At 44.2% G+C, this 20,808-nt stretch overlaps 1 protein-coding gene across 1 annotated transcript in view; it reads right to left on the reverse strand.

Annotated features, from left to right (window-relative positions):
- Positions 1–20,808, reverse strand: part of CFAP47 (cilia and flagella associated protein 47) — a 730,879-nt gene that overhangs the window by 470,568 nt on the left and 239,503 nt on the right. The window contains exon 32 of the mRNA XM_068268343.1: positions 18,329–18,410. Coding sequence (XP_068124444.1) covers positions 18,329–18,410 — 82 coding nt within the window. The remainder of the gene's footprint in view (positions 1–18,328; positions 18,411–20,808) is intronic.

Consider the following 20,808-nt stretch of genomic DNA (forward strand, 5'->3'; position numbering starts at 1 on the left):
TAGGAAAAGGAATGGACCAGATGGCATTAAAAGGAGCCGCAAGGAGCAGTGGTTTAACCCAGTGAATTGAGTCCCAGTCCTCACTTTTCAGACTGGCCAATGCAGAATTAGTGTTCAAGGGAAGTTTTGACCCATCTGTGGAACTTGGAACTATATCTATCAATGGTCCTCTTTCTGAGCAGTAAGGTGCATAGTACTGACTCTGCTAAAGATAATCAAATCAGCAAATTTGTTGAGAAGCCTTTCCTGCAGCCATATTTAAGTCAGGCTCTGCTTAGTCTGTGCATCTTTCTCTCCCCATGCAGTTGATAAGGTGAGCATTGCTTCACTCCATTGCTGAAGGTGGTTAGAGAACCATGCAAACTTTGTTTTTTTATTTCAAAAATTTTGAATTATAGGAAAAGGTAAATCTAGCAAATGCTGCAGAAAAATCTAAACTTACGGATTCCCCGCTAAGAACTAATCACACACAGGAATCTTGGGTTCCAGGGAGGCTAAAACTGTATCTGTCGCAGGAGTGGGCTGGGTCTGAGGCAGGAATGAAAAAAAATCAATGACTGTACACGCCTATTGAGCTAAATATATCTCTGAAAAGAGATTAATATTGTTCTGCAACGTACTTGCAGAGTTCTTTTAGTGGAGAGTCACCTTTCACACCCTCCACCTTGTCTAGGAGATATCGTTATTATGTGACCATCAGTGACATGTTTCTGTGACATGGGCTTTGTCAGGGTAAAGAGTCTAAGGAGTCTCCTTAATCTTTGCCTTGGATGGGATGACAGGCGAATAACCATACTGTACACTAGACTGTTGGACTAGCTGAGGCTGGTGAGGTTCAGGCAGTATGTTGGTACATGGCCAGTCAGTTAGGACTTGCCACAGACTGGTAGCAACAGAGGTGGAGGTAAGTTGACAGGTCACACAGTGATAATGCATGATCTCACAGCTCCACGATTTCCTGGCAGTTGTAGGTGTGCATGGAGTGCTGTCTTAAAGCGGAATATAACCCTGCATTTCAACTTTGCTCTAAAACATTATTTACAGCATATTATATGCAAAAAGCATTTTTTTTTTACTAGACCAGCATTGGAAGGGTTAAACACAGAGGTTTTAAGTTTCGAGCAGACATTCAGATAGTTACATTCTATTTAGTTATATGTATATATTTAGAAATGTTACACACTCTTTGGCTGTCTTCCAACTCCTTCACCGTGAGAGAGATGAGTCACAATAAACACTTAGATACATTTGTGTAAACAAAAAGTATCTAACTCAAGTTCGGATGCGTCTGCAAAAATCTCCAGGGACTTTAAAGCCCTGTGTAACCCTTCCAATGCTGGTCTAGTAAAAAAAAAATGCTGGTTGCATATAATATACTGTAAATAATGTTTTAGAGCAAAGTTGAAATGCAGAGTTATATTCCGCTTTAACACACAGTGCACTGAAAGCCACTAGCCTTTGAAAATTGAACATGTCAGCAGCACCCTGTAATAAACAATTAATTTTAAAGCTTTAGTTTTAGTAACGCCAACTACAGATATACAACATGAACCTGAAAGATGTAAACATTCAAAAACATTTTAAATAGCATTATCTGAAAACTAGCTTATATTCCCTATAAACACTTTTATTATATCCTTTAAACTGAAATGCCTGTTTTCATCTTTCCGTTAACATTTCACCTGGAAAATTCTCTGTAAAACGGTATTGATCTATTAAGTTGAAGGAAAGAGAAGTAGACACAAATTGATATTCCAAAGAATACCAAATCAGACTTCATCTATTATTCCCTGGAAAAATGAAAGCAAGTGTCTGTATTTTTAACCAATCCACAGTACTTCGATTGTATTTTTCATTAATCAGCCCTGAAGTGATAAGCATTAAAAGAAAAAAAAACGGATGTGCAACGGAAGAAGGAAACTTCTGCAATAGTAAGGGCTTGTGCACTATGCTAAGCCTGGAAAAAAGCAGTCTCTAAATTAGTAATGAACAGAATACTTAAAATAATATATTTACCAATTTAGAATGACCCTAGAGTAAATCTAAGCAATACAAACTTAGCATATGATGATAAAGTATGTAAGCAGTCGTAATGAGCAAATAAATTCTCCTAACAAGTAAATCTCCCCTGACACAGGGTGGGAACTCAGCCTCTCAAACTCTCTACTTCTTGGTTAGTTAATAAACTGTCAGTGGATTGGCAGCTGAAGGCTTTGGCTGGTTCGATTTCTTTTTCTTTCTGAGTTAAAGAGGAACTGAAGAGAGAGGTATATGGAGGCTGTCATGTTTATTTCCTTTTAATCAATACCAGTTACCTGGCGGCCCTGCTGGTCTATTTCTCTGCAGTAGTATCTGATTAAAACCAGAAACAAGCATGCAGCTAGTCTTGTCAGATCAGACTTATAAGTCTGACCAACTGAAACACCTGATCTGCTGCATGCTTGTTCAGGGGCTATGGCTAATAGTATTAGAGGCAGAGGATCAGCAGGGCTGCCAGGCAACTGGTATTGTCTAAAAGGAAATAAACATGACAGCCTCCATACACCTCTCTCTTCAGTTCCCCTTTAAGCTGGCCACACACCATACAATTTTTAAAATATCTTTTCAGTTCAAGAATTGCAAACAATTTGTCTGACTAAACCTGACTAATGTACCACAAACGTGTGGTCAATTTTTACCCAATTAAGAAAAAAAATGAAAACTCTGAGAAAATTGCTTGGAAATATACAGTATATAAAGGAAACAATCTAACACACACCATTCAATTTTCATGAAAATTGATAAGAAGAATCCAGCACTCCCGACAGACGTATATCGTATAAAAACGGGAAATCCGATATAGAAAAGGCAGAGGCCTTTTTCTGCAAGGGGGCAGAGCTACATACCAAAGCCTGGCTCAAACAATGCTCCTATGAATCTTATTTACACAATGTGTTGAAGCATTATAACTTTACTTTATTAGCATACTTATTCATTTTATTATTTCACTAGAGGTATGCTTTAATGATCTTTTTGTTCCATTGCTATACTCATGATAACAATATACCTAACTAAACAAAGTGCCAAGTACTTAGAGTTTCACTTACCTGGGGCTTCTGCCAGCCCCCTGCAGCTGACCTGTGCCACGAAGTTACCATACAATCCTCCGCTCTCATGCTGCAGCTCACTGTCACTTCACGCAGTTAGAGTGCACTGCACCTGCGTGGCCCTGGCCATGCATGTCCCCATTTACGCTCGATTTCCTCGTTTTGTGGCTGCACAGGACGCTCCTGGCTACAGGAACACATACGAGGATACACGTGGCCAGGGCACAGTGGACGTCAACTTAGAAGAGTGAGCCACGTCGGAGGAACGGATGATCACTCCAAGACGGCGTGGGCACAGGTCGGCTGCAGTGGGATGGCAGAAGCCCCAGGTAAGTGAAACGCTTATTTTTTGGGTTATTCCAGTTCCGCTTTATTTGCTAAGCTTGTCATGACCTCACAACCAGTTTTAGGAGGGGCAACTTCTATTTTTACCTATCTAACTTCACTATTGGTCCTTTGATGTGATTCACTGACCAATAAAACTGACCATTCTCTCAGGCCCTCATTCCTCTTTTCAAATCCTGAGCATAGCTTCCCTTGCTTGTGTATATATTTCAGCAGCCATTGTGGTTTGGCTACAGAATGTAACTTTCCTGGTCGAATGCCAACACAGCCCATTTATATAACTGCATGAGTAGTGCAGTTTGCTGCTTCCTGGCACTTTTAGACTGATTTATGTAAATGCATGTGTTCCCTTTAAAAGTAGAACCTGACAAGCATCAGCGTGAATCTCAGGTTTAAAATCATGAAATGTTTGCTTGCTTGCTGACTCATGTGGGAAGAGTGGGGGCCCTTTTCAGTGGAGGGAACCTCAACGCTGGTGAAAGGGTTTAGTACAGAATGCATTATCCTACATTAGTGCAAAAGAAAACAACTTGTATTCTAGTGTTTTTTTTTAATGATTAGAGGTTTGGTTTGTTGTGAGTGTTTGACTGCAGAAGGTTAATGATTATTTTTACGTAAATCGACTACTCCCTACTTTGTTTGTAACCTAAACTAATGTCAAGCGCTGAGTAATATGTTGGCACTTTATAAATACAATAAATAAATAAATAATAAATAAATACTTCCCTCAGCACCTCCTTTCCCCTTTAAATCAACAGGATGAGCATGGCTTCCCTTGCTTGTGTGTATTTTCCAGAAGACTGAACAGTGTAACCCCATAACCGTGTATACTTTTATTGCAGTGCCATTTTCATATACTGTATTCTGACCAAGACTTCTCTTTCTGTAATGATTTACAGAATGCTAGGAGTCGCCTTTTAGAACACTAAAATGAATAACATAATTATAGCAGGCAGATCCTCTTAATTAGCATCTTTGTCAAGAATTTACTGTAATGGTCTGTCTCCATATATACAAATCAGAAACATAAAAATCTGAAAGAACATCGCTAAACTTCCTGTAAAGTATACTGTATAGCTTACAGTGATAGATTTTTTTTTTTTTTTTTTTTTTTTTTGTGGTGTAACCATTTTATTTCAATAAGCACTATGTATCTGAAACCTCATTCAAAGGAATATCACACAATGCTAGAAAACATATTTCAATTAGCACTGTAGGGTAATCATTATATTATGTTTAGGGGAATCAGCTACTGATCCAGTATTTTAACTGAAAATATGCAAAGTATATTGTGTTTATACATAACCACAAGTGGCTCTCTCACATCTAGAACGTGTGCAGGAGCTGTTCTTCTACACGCGTTATATGCCCTGCTGCGTCTCGTCGAGATGTAGTGGTGCAATGCAATCAGCGGCGGTAGTAATTAACCACTTCCCGACCGCCCCCAGCCGATGGGCGGCGGCAAAGTCCGGGCCCAAACGACCGCAATACGCCCATCGGCGGGGGCGGCTGCGGGTGTTGCTATGCGGCGATCGCGTCATTCGTGACGCGATCAGCCGCCGGGGACTGGCTCCGCCCCCCCTTCGCTGTAACCCGCCGGCCGTTCGGAAGCGCCGGCGGGTTATTAGCACCCGGATTGCCGCATGTACATAGTATAATAGGCTTTGTAATGTATACAAAGCCTATTATACTGGCTGCCTCCTGCCCTGGTGGTCCCAGTGTCCGAGGGACCACCAGGGCAGGCTGCAGCCACCCTAGTCTGCACCCAAGCACACTGATTCCCCCCCCCTGCCCCCTGATCGCCCACAGCACCCCTCAGGCCCCCCCCTGCCCACCCCCCAGACCACTGTTTGCACCCAGTCACCCCCCTAATCACCCATCATTCACTCCCTGTCACTATCTGTCAACGTTATTTTTTTTTGTAGTCCCTAATCTGCCCCCTACTCCCTCCTGATCACCCCCCACCCCTCGGATTCTCCCCAGACCCCCCCCCCCCCGAGACCCCCCCCATGTACTGTATGCATCTATCCCCCCTGATCACCTGTCAATCACCTGTCAATCACCCGTCAATCACCCCGTGTCACTGCCACCCATCAATCAGCCCCTAACCTGCCCCTTGCGGGCAATCTGATCACCCACCCACACCAATAGATCGCCTGCAGATCCGACATCAGATCACCTCCCAAGTGCAGTGTTTACATCTCTTCTCTCCTCTAAACACCCACTAATTACCCATCAATTACCCATCAATCACCCCCTATCACCACCTGTCACTGTTACCCATCAGATTAGATCCTAATCTGCCCCTTGCGGGCACCCAATCACCCGCCCACACGCTCAGATTGCCCTCAGACCTCCCCTTATCAATTTGCCAGTGCAATATTTACATCTGTTATTCCCTGTAATAACCCACTGATCACCTATCAATCACCCCTCGTCACTGCCACCCATCAATCACCCCCTGTCACTGCCACCCATCAATCAGCCACTAACCTGCCCCTTGCGGGCAATCTGATCACCCACCCACACCAATAGATCGCCCGCAGATCCGACATCAGCTTACCTCCCAAGTGCAGTGTTTACATCTCTTCTCTCCTCTAAACACCCACTAATTACCCATCAATCACCCCCTATCACCACCTGTCACTGTTACCCATCAGATTAGACCCTAATCTGCCCCTTGCGGGCACCCAATCACCAGCCCACACGCTCAGATTGCCCTCAGACCCCCTTTATCAATTCGCCAGTGCAATATTTACATCTGTTATTCCCTGTAATAACCCACTGATCACCTGTCAATCACCTATCAATCACCCATCAATCACCCCCTGTCACTGCCACCCATCAATCACCCCCTGTCACTGCCACCCATCAATCACCCCCTGTCACTGCCACCCATCAATCAGCCCCTAACCTGCCCCTTGCGGGCAATCTGATCACCCACCCACACCAATAGATTGCCCGCAGATCCGACATCAGATCACCTCCCAAGTGCAGTGTTTACATCTCTTCTCTCCTCTAAACACCCACTAATTACCCATCAATCACCCCCTATCACCACCTGTCACTGTTAGCCATCAGATTAGACCCTAATCTGCCCCTTGCGGGCACCCAATCACCCGCCCACACCTCAGAACGCCCTCAGACCCCAGCCCTGATCACCTCGCTAGTGCATTGCTTGCATCTATTTCCCCCCTCTAATCACACCTTGAGACACCCATCAATCACCTCCTGTCACCCCCTAGCACACCTACCCATCAGATCAGACCCTAATTTGCCCCGTGTGGGCTCCTGATCACTCGGCCAAACCCTCAGATCCCCCTCAGACCCCCTTCCGATCACCTCCCCAGTGCATTGATTGCATCTATTTTCCCCTCTAACCACCCCCTGAGACACCCATCAATCACCTCCTGTCACCCCCCTAGCACTCCTATCCATCAGATCAGGCCCAATACATCCTGTCATCTAAGAGGCCACCCTGCTTATGACCAGTTCCACAAAATTTGCCCCCTCATAGACCACCTGTCATCAAAATTTGCAGATGCTTATACCCCTGAAATTTGAGAAATTTGGTTTCCAGACTACTCACGGTTTTGGGCCCGTAAAATGCCAGGGCAGTATAGGAACCCCACAAGTGACCCCATTTTAGAAAGAAACCCCCCCAAGGTATTCTGTTAGGTGTATGATGAGTTCATAGAAGATTTTATTTTTTGCCAAAAGTTAGCGGAAATTGGATTTTTATTGTTTTTTTTCACAAAGTGTCATTTTTCACTAACTTGTGACAAAAAAAAAAATCTTCTATGAACTCACCATACCCCTAACGGAATACCTTGGGGTGTCTTATTTCTAAAATGGGGTCACTTGTGGTGTTCCTATACTGCCCTGTCATTTTAGGGGCCCTAAACCGTTAGCAGTAGTCTAGAATCCAAATGCCTCAAAATGACCTGTGAATAGGACGTTAGGCCCCTTAGCGCACCTAGGTTGCAAAAAAGTGTCACACATGTGGTATCGCCGTACTCAGAAGAAGTAGTATATTGTGTTTTGGGGTGTATTTTTACACATACCCATGCTGGGTGGGAGAAATCTCTCTGTAAATGGACAATTGTGTGTAAAAAAAAATCAAACAATTGTCATTTACAGAGATATTTCTCCCACCCAGCATGGGTATGTGTAAAAATACACCCCAAAACACATTATACTACTTCTCCTGAGTACGGCGGTACCACATGTGTGGCACTTTTTTGCACCCTAAGTGCGCTAAGGGGCCCAAAGTCCAATGAGTACCTTTAGGATTTCACAGGTCATTTTGCGACATTTGGTTTCAAGACTACTCCTCACGGTTTAGGGCCCCTAAAATGCCAGGGCAGTATAGGAACCCCACAAATGACCCCATTTTAGAAAGAAGACACCCCAAGGTATTCCGTTAGGAGTATGGTGAGTTCATAGAAGATTTTATTTTTTGTCACAAGTTAGCGTAAAATGACACTTTGTGAAAAAAAACAATTAAAATCAATTTCCGCTAACTTGTGACAAAAAAAAAAAAATCTTCTATGAACTCACCATCCTCCTAACGGAATACCTTGGGGTGTCTTCTTTCTAAAATGGGGTAATTTGTGGGGTTCCTATACTGTCCTGGCATTTTAGGGGCCCAAAACCGTGAGGAGCAGTCTTGAAACGAAATTTCTCAAAATGACCTGTGAAATCCTAAAGGTACTCATTGGACTTTGGGCCCCTTAGCGCAGTTAGGGTGCAAACACATGTGGTATCGCCGTACTCAGGAGAAGTAGTATAATGTGTTTTGGGGTGTATTTTTCCACATTCCCATGCTGAGTGGGAGAAATATCTCTATAAATAGACAATTGTGTGTAAAAAAAATAAAACATTTGTCATTTACGGAGATATTTCTCCCACCCAGCATGGGTATGTGTAAAAATACACCCCAAAACACATTATACTACTTCTCCTGAGTACGGCAATACCACATGTGTGGCACTTTTTTGCAGCCTAACTGCGCTAAGGGGCCCAAAGTCCAATGAGCATCTTTAGGCTTTACAGGGGTGCTTACAATTAGGCACCCCCCAAAATGCCAGGACAGTGAACACACCCCACAAATGACCCCATTTTGGAAAGTAGACTTCAAGGTATTCAGAGAGGAGCATAGTGAGTCCGTGGCAGATTTCATTTTTTTTTGTCAGAAGATAGAAGAAATGGAAACTTTTTTTTTTTTGTCAGAAAGTGTCATTTTCCGCTAGCTTGTGACAAAAAATAAAATCTTCTATGAACTCACCATGCCTCTCACTGAATACTTTGGGATGTCTTCTTTCCAAAATGGGGTCATTTGGGGGGTATTTGTACTATCCTGGAATTTTAGACAAGACAAGACAAGACAAATAACATTTATATTATATAATTTTAGCCCCTCATGAAACCTGACAGGTGCGCAGAAAAGTCATAGATGCTTGAAAATGGGAAAATTCACTTTTGGCACCATAGTTTGTAAACGCTATAACTTTTACCCAATCCAATAAATATACACTGAATGTTTTTTTTTTATCAAAGACATGTAGCAGAATAACTTTCGCGCTCAAACGTATAGGAAATTTTACTTTATTTGAAAAATGTCAGCACAGCAAGTTAAAAAAGTCATTTTTTTGACAAAATTCGTGTCTTTTTTGATGAATATAATAAAAAGTAAAACTCGCAGCAGCAATCAAATAGCACCAAAAGAAAGCTGTATTAGTGACAAGAAAAGGAGGTAAAATTCCTTTAGGTGGTAGGTTGTATGACCGAGCAATAAACCGTGAAAGCTGCAGTGGTCTGAATGGAGAAAAAAGCTCCAGAGCAGCCGCCGCCGAGTCACATGTGAGAGAATCACATGTGAGAGATGCACGGCGGCGGCTGCTCTGCGGTGACGGCGCTGGAAGTGCTGCCGCTCTCTCTCCGTGTCAGAGCGGTCAGCTGTTTGGTGGGGAGAATATATTGGCACCTGGTCCTGGTGGGGAGAGGGGGGTCGGGCAGACATAGGCATGCTCTGCATGCTAAGCAGTATCAGATATGCGGCTTTGCGTCCGGAGCGGGGAAAAAGGTTACATTGTAAAAAAATTAGATTGATTTTAAAGTTCTGCATTGGCTTTTTGGTTCACTGAAATACTAAATAAAACATTGCAATACAGATTTAAATTTCAATTTGGGGGCTAACAGTTACTCTTTAAGCCTGGTACACCATGCAATATTTATTTCAGATCCTATTCGTGCGAGTGATACGATTGATAATCAGATTGAGCAGATATAGAATAAATCTAATTTACAGTTGTGATTTTCTCAAATGCCAATCAGAATTCTGATCAATTTTCCAATTGGTTAACTGTTCAAAAAGGAATCAAAAGGACATACACACGGACCAGTAGCCAGTATTTACATTGGGATAGGTCGTTGGCAATCAGTAGGCTGAATATTTTCGTGCCCGATCTGACCAATTTCTCAAGCAAAAGTTGGGTTTTAAGTTAAAATTGCATGTCGTTTACCAGGCTTAAAGATAAAGCTTTGATTAATAATGCATTTCTGACTTTACCTTTGCCTTAATAGTGGCATGTGACTAACCTGGTTTACATTAAGATATGCCTTATCACAAGTTCATGCTCTTTGCTTTGCTGATAGGATTACAGAGATGATAAACAGTGCAGGCAGGCAATATATGGGGTCGTCCAGAAAGTAACAGCCATATTAAATTAATCAATTACATGCGATAGTAATAAGGAGGGGTTCAAATCGGCATTGCAAATGTCGAACACCAACACTAGTCATGATCTAGTATAAGACAGAATGAGATCCCACCAAACCAGATGTTTCTAAATCTATCAGCTGGTGAAACTGATCACATGCTTCTCCACCAGAGCCGGATTAAGGCCAAATGGGGCCCTAAGCAAAGTACAAGATTTGGGCCCCCCACACTTTGTGCCCCCAATCGACAAATGCAGCCACTGTAAGCCCCCAATTGGCAAATGCAGACACTGTGCCACCATGTGCCTTTAATAGATGCAGCCAAAATGTCCTCAATAGACAAATGCAGCAGTCACCATGTGCCCCAATAGACAAATGCAGATAATTTAAAAAAAAACAGCACTACCTATTTCCACAAGGCATGAGACAGACAAAACAATTCACAGTTCCAGCAAATCCCCTTACCCAGTTCTCTACATACAATAGTCAATCATGCACTGATACATAAAGCAAGTAGTACACAAACATTTCTACTGACCTGGGGCTTCCTCCAGCCCCCTGTAGACCATGGGCTTCCTCAATTTGAGCCCAGTCCCATCCGTTCCCCTGCTTTCAACCCCAGTAGTTGGGGGCTACTGCGCATGCACAGCCCTGGTCTTGTATGTGTATGGCCGCCTTCCTATGACCAGGAGTGTTCGGGCTCGTAACTGCGCATGCGTATTGCACTCCCAACCATGGGAGTACAACCAAGCATGTGTGCAGCAGGGGCTGTGCAAGTGCTGGGTGGACAGCGGGAGAATGGACGGGACCAGACACAGAGGAAACCCATGGACTATGGGGGGCTGGAGGAAGCCCCAAATATATGCTTATGTACCATTAGTGTCAGGTACAATTTAAAAGCATACCAGGTTTGGAAAAAAATTATTTTTTTAATGGAATATTATATTAGTGTAAAAGATAGCACACAAATAGACACATTCACTAATCATGCACATAAAGCAAGCATCTGTACATTCCAAAACAGATGGGCATTTCAGGGGGAGACTCAGGGCATCACTTAAATTGGTGACTGATCAAGCTTCCGATTTGATAATTATTGAATCAGATGCAAATTGGTGCCGCCAGAAGCAAGCCCGATTTGATCAATATTAGCCTGAAATTGGTCAAATGTATTGATCGGACATGCTGCAAGACGTTGGATGATGTGATGGGGTGCGCGACAGTAACAACATGGGATATTGGGATGAGTGGCAAACACAAACTATCCTCTGTCTCCTGCCATGGTGCCCATGCATCGTCCGCATTGCCGCTGGCCTCTGTAGATTACGCAGCGTGTGTGACGTCACACACACACCCCGCATGCTTAACGCCGGAAGCCCGTCCGCAATGCAGAAGATGAATGGGGTCCACGGCAGGACACAGCGGGAAGGTAAAGTATTAATTGCATGGGGAGGCAGAGGGGGGCACATTCACATTATTGGGGCAGCAATGGAGGCGGCATTACAAGGCTGATTTCCAATAGATTTAATCCTAAAATCTCTCTCTCGGGAATCGGCCTGTGGTGTATGGGCAGCCACAGATCTCTCTAGGATCAGATTCGATTAGAAAGAGAGATCTGTCTCTTGGTCGATCTGCCCATACATCATCATCTAGCTTGTGGGCACCTTTACATGGAAAATGTCATTTACAAACATAGGCTAAAACACAGGAAAGCTCTGTCAAGAATCGACACAGAACATCAGATTTGTTGAGCAGCTCCACTGATTTTTACTTTATATTACCTGTCTGGCTGGCTGAGCTGTCATTACAAGGTCCATCCGAGGTCACAGTCACACACAGACACAGCCTCTGCAGCACTGGGTAGGATGTAGGGATTTCTGTTTCCTATGTGTTTGTTGTGGGGATGGGGCAGGCTCAGCTGCCTCTCCTCTCTCCTTTGAATTAGCTGGATGGAGACACCAGAAGTGAAAAAGGAATGTGGTGCTGAGTGGAGGGAAGGAGACGCACACATCAGGACTGGGGCAATGAGGTCAGCAGCCTCTCCCAGCCACAGTGAGCACGCTGACTAAAGTCACGTGGTGCAGGCTGGAGCAGAGAGTGTCTTGTTACCATGGTAACGCCGACACTCAGCCTTTCACAAACCGATATCCGCTGCGGCAGGCAGGTGAAATAGCAAAAGAGCCGCACTGCTGCCCGCCTGATGAGTACATTCTGGGGCCCTTAGCCGTAGCAGCAGCAGCAGGCATGCAAGGACAGCAAATTACATGCTGATGGGGCCCTTTTGACCCTGAATGGGGCCCTATGCAGGAGCTTTTAGTGCCTGGTTGAAGATCCGTTTCTGTTCTCCACAAGATCTCATAGGCAGTGGTATACCTTACGCTAGGTATGCTATCTATATGGGGTTATTTGTCTTCCCAGTTTTGCATGGATTTTCTGCAGCTGCTGCAATTTTCTCACACCACCCAAAAAAAAAAAGAATAAAGGTTCATTGGTTGCTCGCTGCACCAAACTGTACTTAAAGAGGAACTGTAAGCAGAATAACATATTCCCTAAAAAGTAGTATATGAGAGTGACCGAGGTGTATAGATAAGAACATGCGACTAATAAATCTCCTAAACCCTGTCAGCAAGGTGCTGTAAAAATGCCATAGGCAGTGTGGGAGGATCCCTGTTTACTTCTGGCAGGATTAGCAAGTTTTTTTTCCTTCACTCTAGCAGTTGAAACCACGCCCACAGTGAAGGTTGTTACACCCTCCTCCACCAACCTTTTTTTTTATATTTCTAACTGACATTTGCAGAAGGCCAGGAAGTGTAATATGCACATGTGTGAAGAGAAGCAGACAGGGAATCAGCTGTAGATGCTAAGTAGTGTACTGTAATGTTTTAGCTGAATAGAGCAGGAAACCTAGGAAACTATGAAAAGTGTAGTGTATGTGCAATTTACATAAATAGCTATTCGGATATTGTTTATAGGAGCCTAAAAGATGAGAGCGTGTTGTCTGTATAAGTAAGGTGATGATGGGTGGGTGTAAAACTATTTCAGTAAGTAATGGTCGCAGGGTAAATAAATGGATGTTTTATTATGATGAACTGGAATAGAGGAGTATGCAGATTGTGTTTATTTCTGTTTGTGTGTATCAAATGTCAGCCTGAAGGACAGTGCATGAAATAGGTGCTGCCTATTTCATGTCGCCCCTCTGAATAAAGGCAAACACTTTTCCCCACATTAGATTGTAGATGCAGGTATGATGCATGAGTGAAAGGCAAAATTTAGCCATACATCTAGTGATGATGGGCAGATTGACCAAGAGACAAATCTCTCTCTGATCGAATCTGATTAGCGAGAGATTAGTTGGCTTTCAATACACTGCAGGCCGATTCCCAAACAATTTCATGCTGAAATTACTGAAATGAAATGACAATTCAGTTCAGAGCTGTGTTACAGTGTGAAACTGGACAGTAATGCTAAGTACACATCATACAATTTTCCGTTAGATTTACCTGCCAGATCGATTATTTCCAACATGTCCGATCTGAATTATGATTGATTTTTCGATCGATTGTTAGATTTACCTTCCAGATCAATTTTCCGATCATTTTTAATCTTTTTTTAATAGTTTTTTCCATCAATTTTCGTTCAGTTCTATGAATATCGATTACAAAACTATCAAAAAAATGATAAACGATCAGAACATCTATCTATGGAATGTAAATCTTACAGAAAATTGTGTGGTGTGTACCTAGCATAATTGTCTCCATTTCCCCTGCCTCACTCGAAATAATTGTGTATATATATATATATATATATATATATATTCTCTCAATATAAGATGTGCTAGCTTCAGCCCTGTTTCTAGGGGTGTGCAGGCCGTGCGGCTGCCCTGAGGGGGGGGCTCCGTGATGGAAGGGGGAGCCGTGGCTGCGGGGAGGGAGAGGTCAGGGCTCTGTGCTCCCTCCTTCACTGCTGAGTTAGAATAGGGAAAAGTTGTATTGAGCAACTCACCTCCATGCCGTTCCAATCGCCGATCAATTTCTGCTGGTCTCTGCATAGCCGCTGATACGCGCTTTACTTGTGCTAGAGAGACAGAGGGAGTCACTGGGCATGTGGAAAACTGGCCGAACTGTCTGGCCGAAGTTACGAAACCAGGTATCGGCGATAGACGGCGGTGTGGGAGTGATCCATGAGGATGGGGCTGGAGGAAGCCCCAGGTATGTATAAATCTATTATTTTAAATCGTCTCTTTAAAGAACACCTGTAACAAAGAAAACCTCCCCTGGGGGTTCTCACCTCGGGTGGGGGAAGCCTCCGGATCCTATTGAGGCTTCCCCCGTCCTCCTCAGTCCCACAGCAGCGGCGAAAATCCTCCCAGAATGGCAGCAATGTAAATATTTACCTCCCCGGCTCCAGTGCAGGCGCAGTATCGGCTCTCCGCACAGAGATAGGCGAAAATAGCCGATCTCCGTCGGGCCGCTCTACTGCGTAGGCGCAAGTCTCCTGCACCTGCGCATTAGAGCGGACCCGCCGGAAATCGGCTATTTTCGCCTATCTATCTCTGTGCGGAGAGCCACAACAGTGCCCCCGCTGGAGCCAGGAGAGGTAAATAAGTCAGCGCCTTTTAGTGCTCGACAGGCTTGTTGAGGGAGGACACCGGGAGTCTTCGAGGGAGCCAGCGCTGGACTGCCTGCAGCTACAGGGGTGGGGGAAGCCTCATTGGGACCCTGAGGCTTCCCCCTCCCGAGGTGAGTACCCCCCAGGGGAACTTTTTTTTGTTACAGGCTCTCTTTAAGGACACATCTGAGGTTGCCAAAAAATGAGATCTACTTACCCGGGTCTTCCAGCCCCAGCAGCTGACATGTCACTCGCCACAGCTCTTGTGGCTCCCGGTCCCCTCCGGTGCAGATGCTGACCTTGCCAGATCGGGATCTTCTGCGTCTTCAGAAGTGCCGCTGTCAATCACTCGCACATAGTCAGGAGCGTTGTGCGCAGTACACTCCCCACTACGTGTGAGTGATTGACAGCGGCGCTCGCTCAGGCGCAGTAGATGCCGACCTTGCGTCTGCACCGGAGGGGAACGGGAGCCATCGGAGCTGCAGCGAGGGACATGTCAGCTGCCTGGGGCTTGAGGAAGACCCGGGTAAGTAGATCTCAATTTTTTTGGAGACCTCGGATGTGTCATTTAACCTCCTTAGCGGTATGCCCGACACTGTGTCGGACATACCGTTATCTGTCCTCCTGAGTGCCCCCGCTGAATAAATGTGCTGTAATACCTTCTGCTAGCACTAGGCTAGCTAGTAAATGTGTCCTGCACCCTCCGCTCCCCTCCGAAATCCCCCCGTTTATACATTACTCTGCCTGGATCCAGCGATCGCGCAGCCTCCCTGCACAGCTTTGGTCTCTCTATGGGGAGGATCGGGTTTACGCATGACGTCAGCGACGTTATGTGCGATCCTCCCCATAGTGAAGACCGGAGCTGGCCGGGGAGGCTGCGCGATCGCTGGATCCAGGGAGAGTAATGTATAAACAGGGGAGCGGTGGGGATCGGAGGGTGCAGGACTCATTTACCAGCTAGCCTAGTGCTAGCAGAAGGTTTTGCAGCACATTTATTCAGCGGGGGGCACAAAGTTGCATCACCTCCTGAGTGGCGTAAAGCTCAGGAGGTTAAGTTAAATAATAAAAATGATTTTAACTTACTTCTTGCAGCCCCCTGGAGTCATCCAGTGCCCATGACGTCAGTCCAAGTCCCTCCGGCAAGCAGCGGCAACCCCACAATGCTAGCCTGCCATGCACCTCATCTCGCTCCAGTGGCTGGGAGTGTTCTGCGCATGTGCAGTATGCGAAAATCGCTATTTCACATGCGCAAATTGCTCCCTTCCTTAGGAGCGCAATCAGGGTGCGCATGGGCAGTAGACGCTGACTGGCGGCGACCAGCCAGCTTTGCACAGGTCGCCGCTGCTTACTGGAGAGAGTTGAACCAACATCGTAGGCACAGGAGTACTCCAGGGAGCCCCAGGGAAGTTAAAATTATTTTTTTTAATCAATTTAAGCCTCCCTTTAACTATATTTTAGGGAACTGCAAGTCTCAGCATGCTCTGAGAGGACTAGCTGGCCCGTGTTTTCAAAGGCTTAGGGCTCGTTTCCATTTAGCAATGCAGCAGCCATGCGTCAGCGCAGCTCTGCGTTGCCTGTGTCTGTCACTGGGGCAGCGCTTGCGATCCCATTCATTATAATGGGATCGCAGGCGCAATCGCCCCAAAATGCAGGCACTAATTCAGTGATAAATCGCAATGCATGTATGGAAACACCAGACAGTGCAGTCTATGCACTGTCTGCTGCGATTGCGTTTCCATAAGTGCGTCTGAAAGTGCGCATGTGGAAAGGAGCCCTTAGTGTTTGCTTTTCAAGGGTTAAGGGCTTGTTCACACTATGAGCATTTGCAGATTTTTTTAAAGTGCTGGCGATATCGGAAATTGCTCTGAAAGCACTTGTGCAATGATTTCCTATGGGAGTGTTCATATATGAGCATTCCGCTTTCTATTGAATCGCAAGTGCGCTACCTGTACCATTTTTTGAGCGGTTTGTGCTCAATAGAAAATATAGGGAAATTGCAAAGTGCTTGAAAATGCACTTTGAATTGCGATTTCCCAAGTGGTTTAATGAATGAATACTTTGTATTTATTTATTTCTGGGTTCACGAGTTCACAAAGTGTCAAAATTATTCGCAGAATAAAAGCGATTCGAAAAACACTTTTCTATGCGCAAAGCTTCAAAGTGTTCACTTCCTGACTTGCGTCAGGGAGTGAATTAAAAAACGCTCAGGAATAGCGCTTTTCACAAAAACGCAACCCCCACCCAAGCGCCGGGAATCAAAAAAAAAATGTGTAAAGAAAAGCCCAACGCAAACGCTAACACGAATGGAACGCAATGTGCTCAAGGCCTTAGAGAGAAGTAAAGGAGGAGGACAAATGTCAAGAGGCGAGCTGACTGATATTTACACAGATCCCAGGTTACAGCTGGTCAGAGGGATACCTCTGCAGACCAGGATTCCTGCCTGTGTGCTGTGTCAAATATTACACAAGCAGCTCTCTCTCTGCAGCCAGGGTTACCCTCTCTCTCTCTGTCAGCTGCCATCATGTGATTCCCCTGCATCTTTCCATAGTGTGTGTGATGCCTCTCTCATGCTGCCAGCTGAGCCTGCAGAAGTAGATTCCCAATCACTGCCCCATCTTCTCTCTGAACAGGCAGCCTCCAAATGTCGGGCTGCAAAGTTTCTTATGGGGGGAGGGAGAGAAGCTCAGGATCAGAAGCATACCTCACTCCAATCTAGCCAAGGAAGCTGTACACAGCGTCTGGCTGTCCTCTGCTCAGCACTGGCTAGTGGCTACACGATTCACAGCTTCGGGCTGCACTACCTGAAATGAAGGGGGAGGGGGTGGGGAACATTTGCCCATAGAATACTCTGCTCTGTTGCAGAACCCCACACCCCCCTTCAGCATTAAATTCCAACTAGGTATCATTCAGGACCAGGGGAAGATATAAGAAAAAAAAAAAAAAGGGATAAATAATTTACTTATTTTGGCAGATGTCTTGCTGCCCCCCATCATGCAGTGCAGTCCATGGTGCCCTCCTGTGCCTTGCTTTGATGCCCTGGCTGTGCATAATAAATTAATCAGCTGATGCTCACAGACAGCAGGAGCAGCATCGCTGATAACACTACAGGCTGCGTGTGCAGTCTATTGACAGGAGATCTCCACTCTGCAGGGAGGAGGAGAGGCTGCAGTAATCCTCAGCTCAGATAGAGCTTCTAGTGACGTTTTTCACACGTCACTACCCATGAGGCAATGGGGCTAGGGCTAATTAATATACTTCCGCGGATGAAAGTCTCCTGGTGGGCGTGGCTAAAGGCTTAAAGGGGTAAAAACTAAATAAATATAGGTCAAATCCTAATAAAAGCCAGGTTTTTCCCTATAATGTGGATGTGATCTATACACAGGCGGTGAGCAGGTGAGGAGCTTACAGTACCTCTTTAAATTGTGGTAGATGCATTAGATAGCAAGCCTTTTTGAGGAGCAGTAAATTATGTGAGTAGCCCAATGTACTCAACAAAAGAACACACTATGCATACACACTAAATAAATACAGGAAAAAAAATAAATAAATGCAGACTGTAGAGACAATACCTGAACTTGAATCCATCGCTCATAGTCAAGTGGTTCAAAAAGGTACTCTGGTTTAATGTGATGAAGAGATGCTCCTTGATTTCTATAAAAAAAAAATTAAGACATGTTTGTTAGTGTATTGTTTGTGAAACTATTTTTTCAGTATTTACTCTAATGTCCCCAAGATAATTGATAACTGATGAAGGATTGCTCTCAAAATGCAAATCTCTGATAAGTTTTTATAGCAAAAAAAAAAAAAGCATGTTGAGGCAACATGAGTTGCAAATGATACGTGGTAAGATAGGACCTCCTACAGATCCAATCAGCGACACTTGTATGCATACAACATAAGTTTACTGCAATCACAAATAATAATAATAATAATTCTAACATTTGTATAACACTTTCCTCCTGTCAGACTCAAAGAGCTTGAGAGCTCCAGCCACTATGGGCACGCTCAGTAGGTCACCCGGCAGTGTTAGGGAGTCTTGCCCATGAACTCCTTACTGAATAGGAAGAGTCAATATATCAATCCTGGTCTGATATGTCAGAGGCAGTGCCCCTAACCAATACACTATCCAGTCACTAACAGAGCTTTACACATAAAAATAGAAATACCAAGGATATTCCGCCTAGTTCCATAGTTCATCGCGCAGAAATAAAACTAGCTATGCTAGTGCCAGTAGGTTTATTTTGGCTTGTGGATAAAAATGGTCTATGAGAAGCGAATAATTCCAGATTGCAGATATATGAAATGCAATTTGTGCCAGTTGAGTGCACTTCACCAATCACGACTGGCCCAGTTTCAAGTTGCCTACAGTTTGCATTACATTTGCATGCAAGCCAGAATTACTAGCATCCCGTTGACCATCTCTACTTTTGAGAAAAATTCAATGCAGTTAGTGGCGGTTAGTGGAAGATAATGCCAGTCTGGTCATTCTGTCATAGAGTACATATGAAATGGGAATGAATGATCAGTGAAAGTTTCTAAAATTGTACATAAAACACATGTACATATGCTTCTCTTTTATATTGCCTTATTAGAGGGTCCGATAAGTGATCCTCTCATTATAGTGTCCCACTGGAGTACAACAATCAAGGGTCCCTCCCTACCCTCTGATGTGTGTCACTCACGGAGAAAAGACTCTGTTATGGCTGACTGCACATGGGTTTGGCATCATCAACAATCAACCTGAGAATGCATTGCACCACCTGTTGAAAATACTCAGGGTACACCATAGTGTAGCCACAGCAGATTTGAGAATGACTGCTATACCCAATGCAAATAAACTCTTTATTGAACAATGTGTACAAAATTAAGGGATTGATACGGTAATACTGCCATAAAACAGGTCTACCATTCCACATTAAATGCACCTTGGGAAAATATGTCTAAGTAAAGTGTCTTTCCAGGTCCAAAATTACTGTTCCTAGCTTTAAAATCTCTCTCTGATCATTTATTTTTCATTAAAGGTTCATTACATGTTTATTGCTTGTTCCGTCTGCTTAATTAATGCCAATTAACTCTTATAATTGGTCTAGCCAAGATTTTCCTTGAGTATATGGATCACTTGTCTACTTTAATTAATTTCTCCAAACTTCAGTTGCTGCTGTCAATTTATGATTATCAGTTACATGTATTTATATCTACACCATATTTACCTCGCATATTTATCTAGCATGAACATACTATAGGTGTCTATCAGTATCTTTGACAATACCATTAGCGATCGATTGCATTGAATCCCAGTCCCTGGGGATCAAGTGTAATAAAGTTACCCCGGGTAATAAAGTAGTAAAGTTTATATGTGCATTGCATTACCAGTGCATAGTTCAAGGGGGGAAAAGAGGTGTGATCACCATTAATTGCTGGTGGTGTGCTTTGTTACCTGCATTCAGAATGGCAATTTGTGTGTCACAAAAACTATCATCTGTCACTGTATGCCCTACATTAAACAAGTTTAATCCTCTACTTGAGTATGAGCACACTACTTTTCCATTTTGCAACTCTGTGCTATTGTAGCCCCTTATTGTAGTCCACCCCCCCCCCCCAGGCCCCCACCCGAAACAGTCACTAACAATCATTTCAGGCCACAGTAGTTGAGAGTCCATATGAGGCTTTGCTGCTGAATGTTATAAAACTGCAAGGGTAGCAGAGGTGTTGTACAATGCAAGCATCCGTATGCGTTTACATGACAGAAGCACGGAGTAAATATTTTCAGACTGAAATGCTGGACACACACACTCAGCAAGTTAGATCAGCTTGAGCACTCACTGTGGGTAGCTTTGACAGGCAAACATGGGTAAAAGGAATAAGGAGTACCACAGTTAACGTACTGGAAAAAAATTATTCCTTGCAATCCTTGTAACTGGTCGATAATAACTTAAAGTTATAGGTCCACCCAATAAATCAGTCACTAAAAAATGATTACATGGGAAGTCTCCTGCCAAGAGTGGAAGTGACTTCCACAAAAATGTGACAGAGCTAGCTGGCTGGCATT

The sequence above is a fragment of the Hyperolius riggenbachi genome, chromosome 2, assembly GCF_040937935.1.
Source record: "Hyperolius riggenbachi isolate aHypRig1 chromosome 2, aHypRig1.pri, whole genome shotgun sequence".
NCBI classification, from domain to species: Eukaryota; Metazoa; Chordata; class Amphibia; order Anura; family Hyperoliidae; genus Hyperolius; species Hyperolius riggenbachi.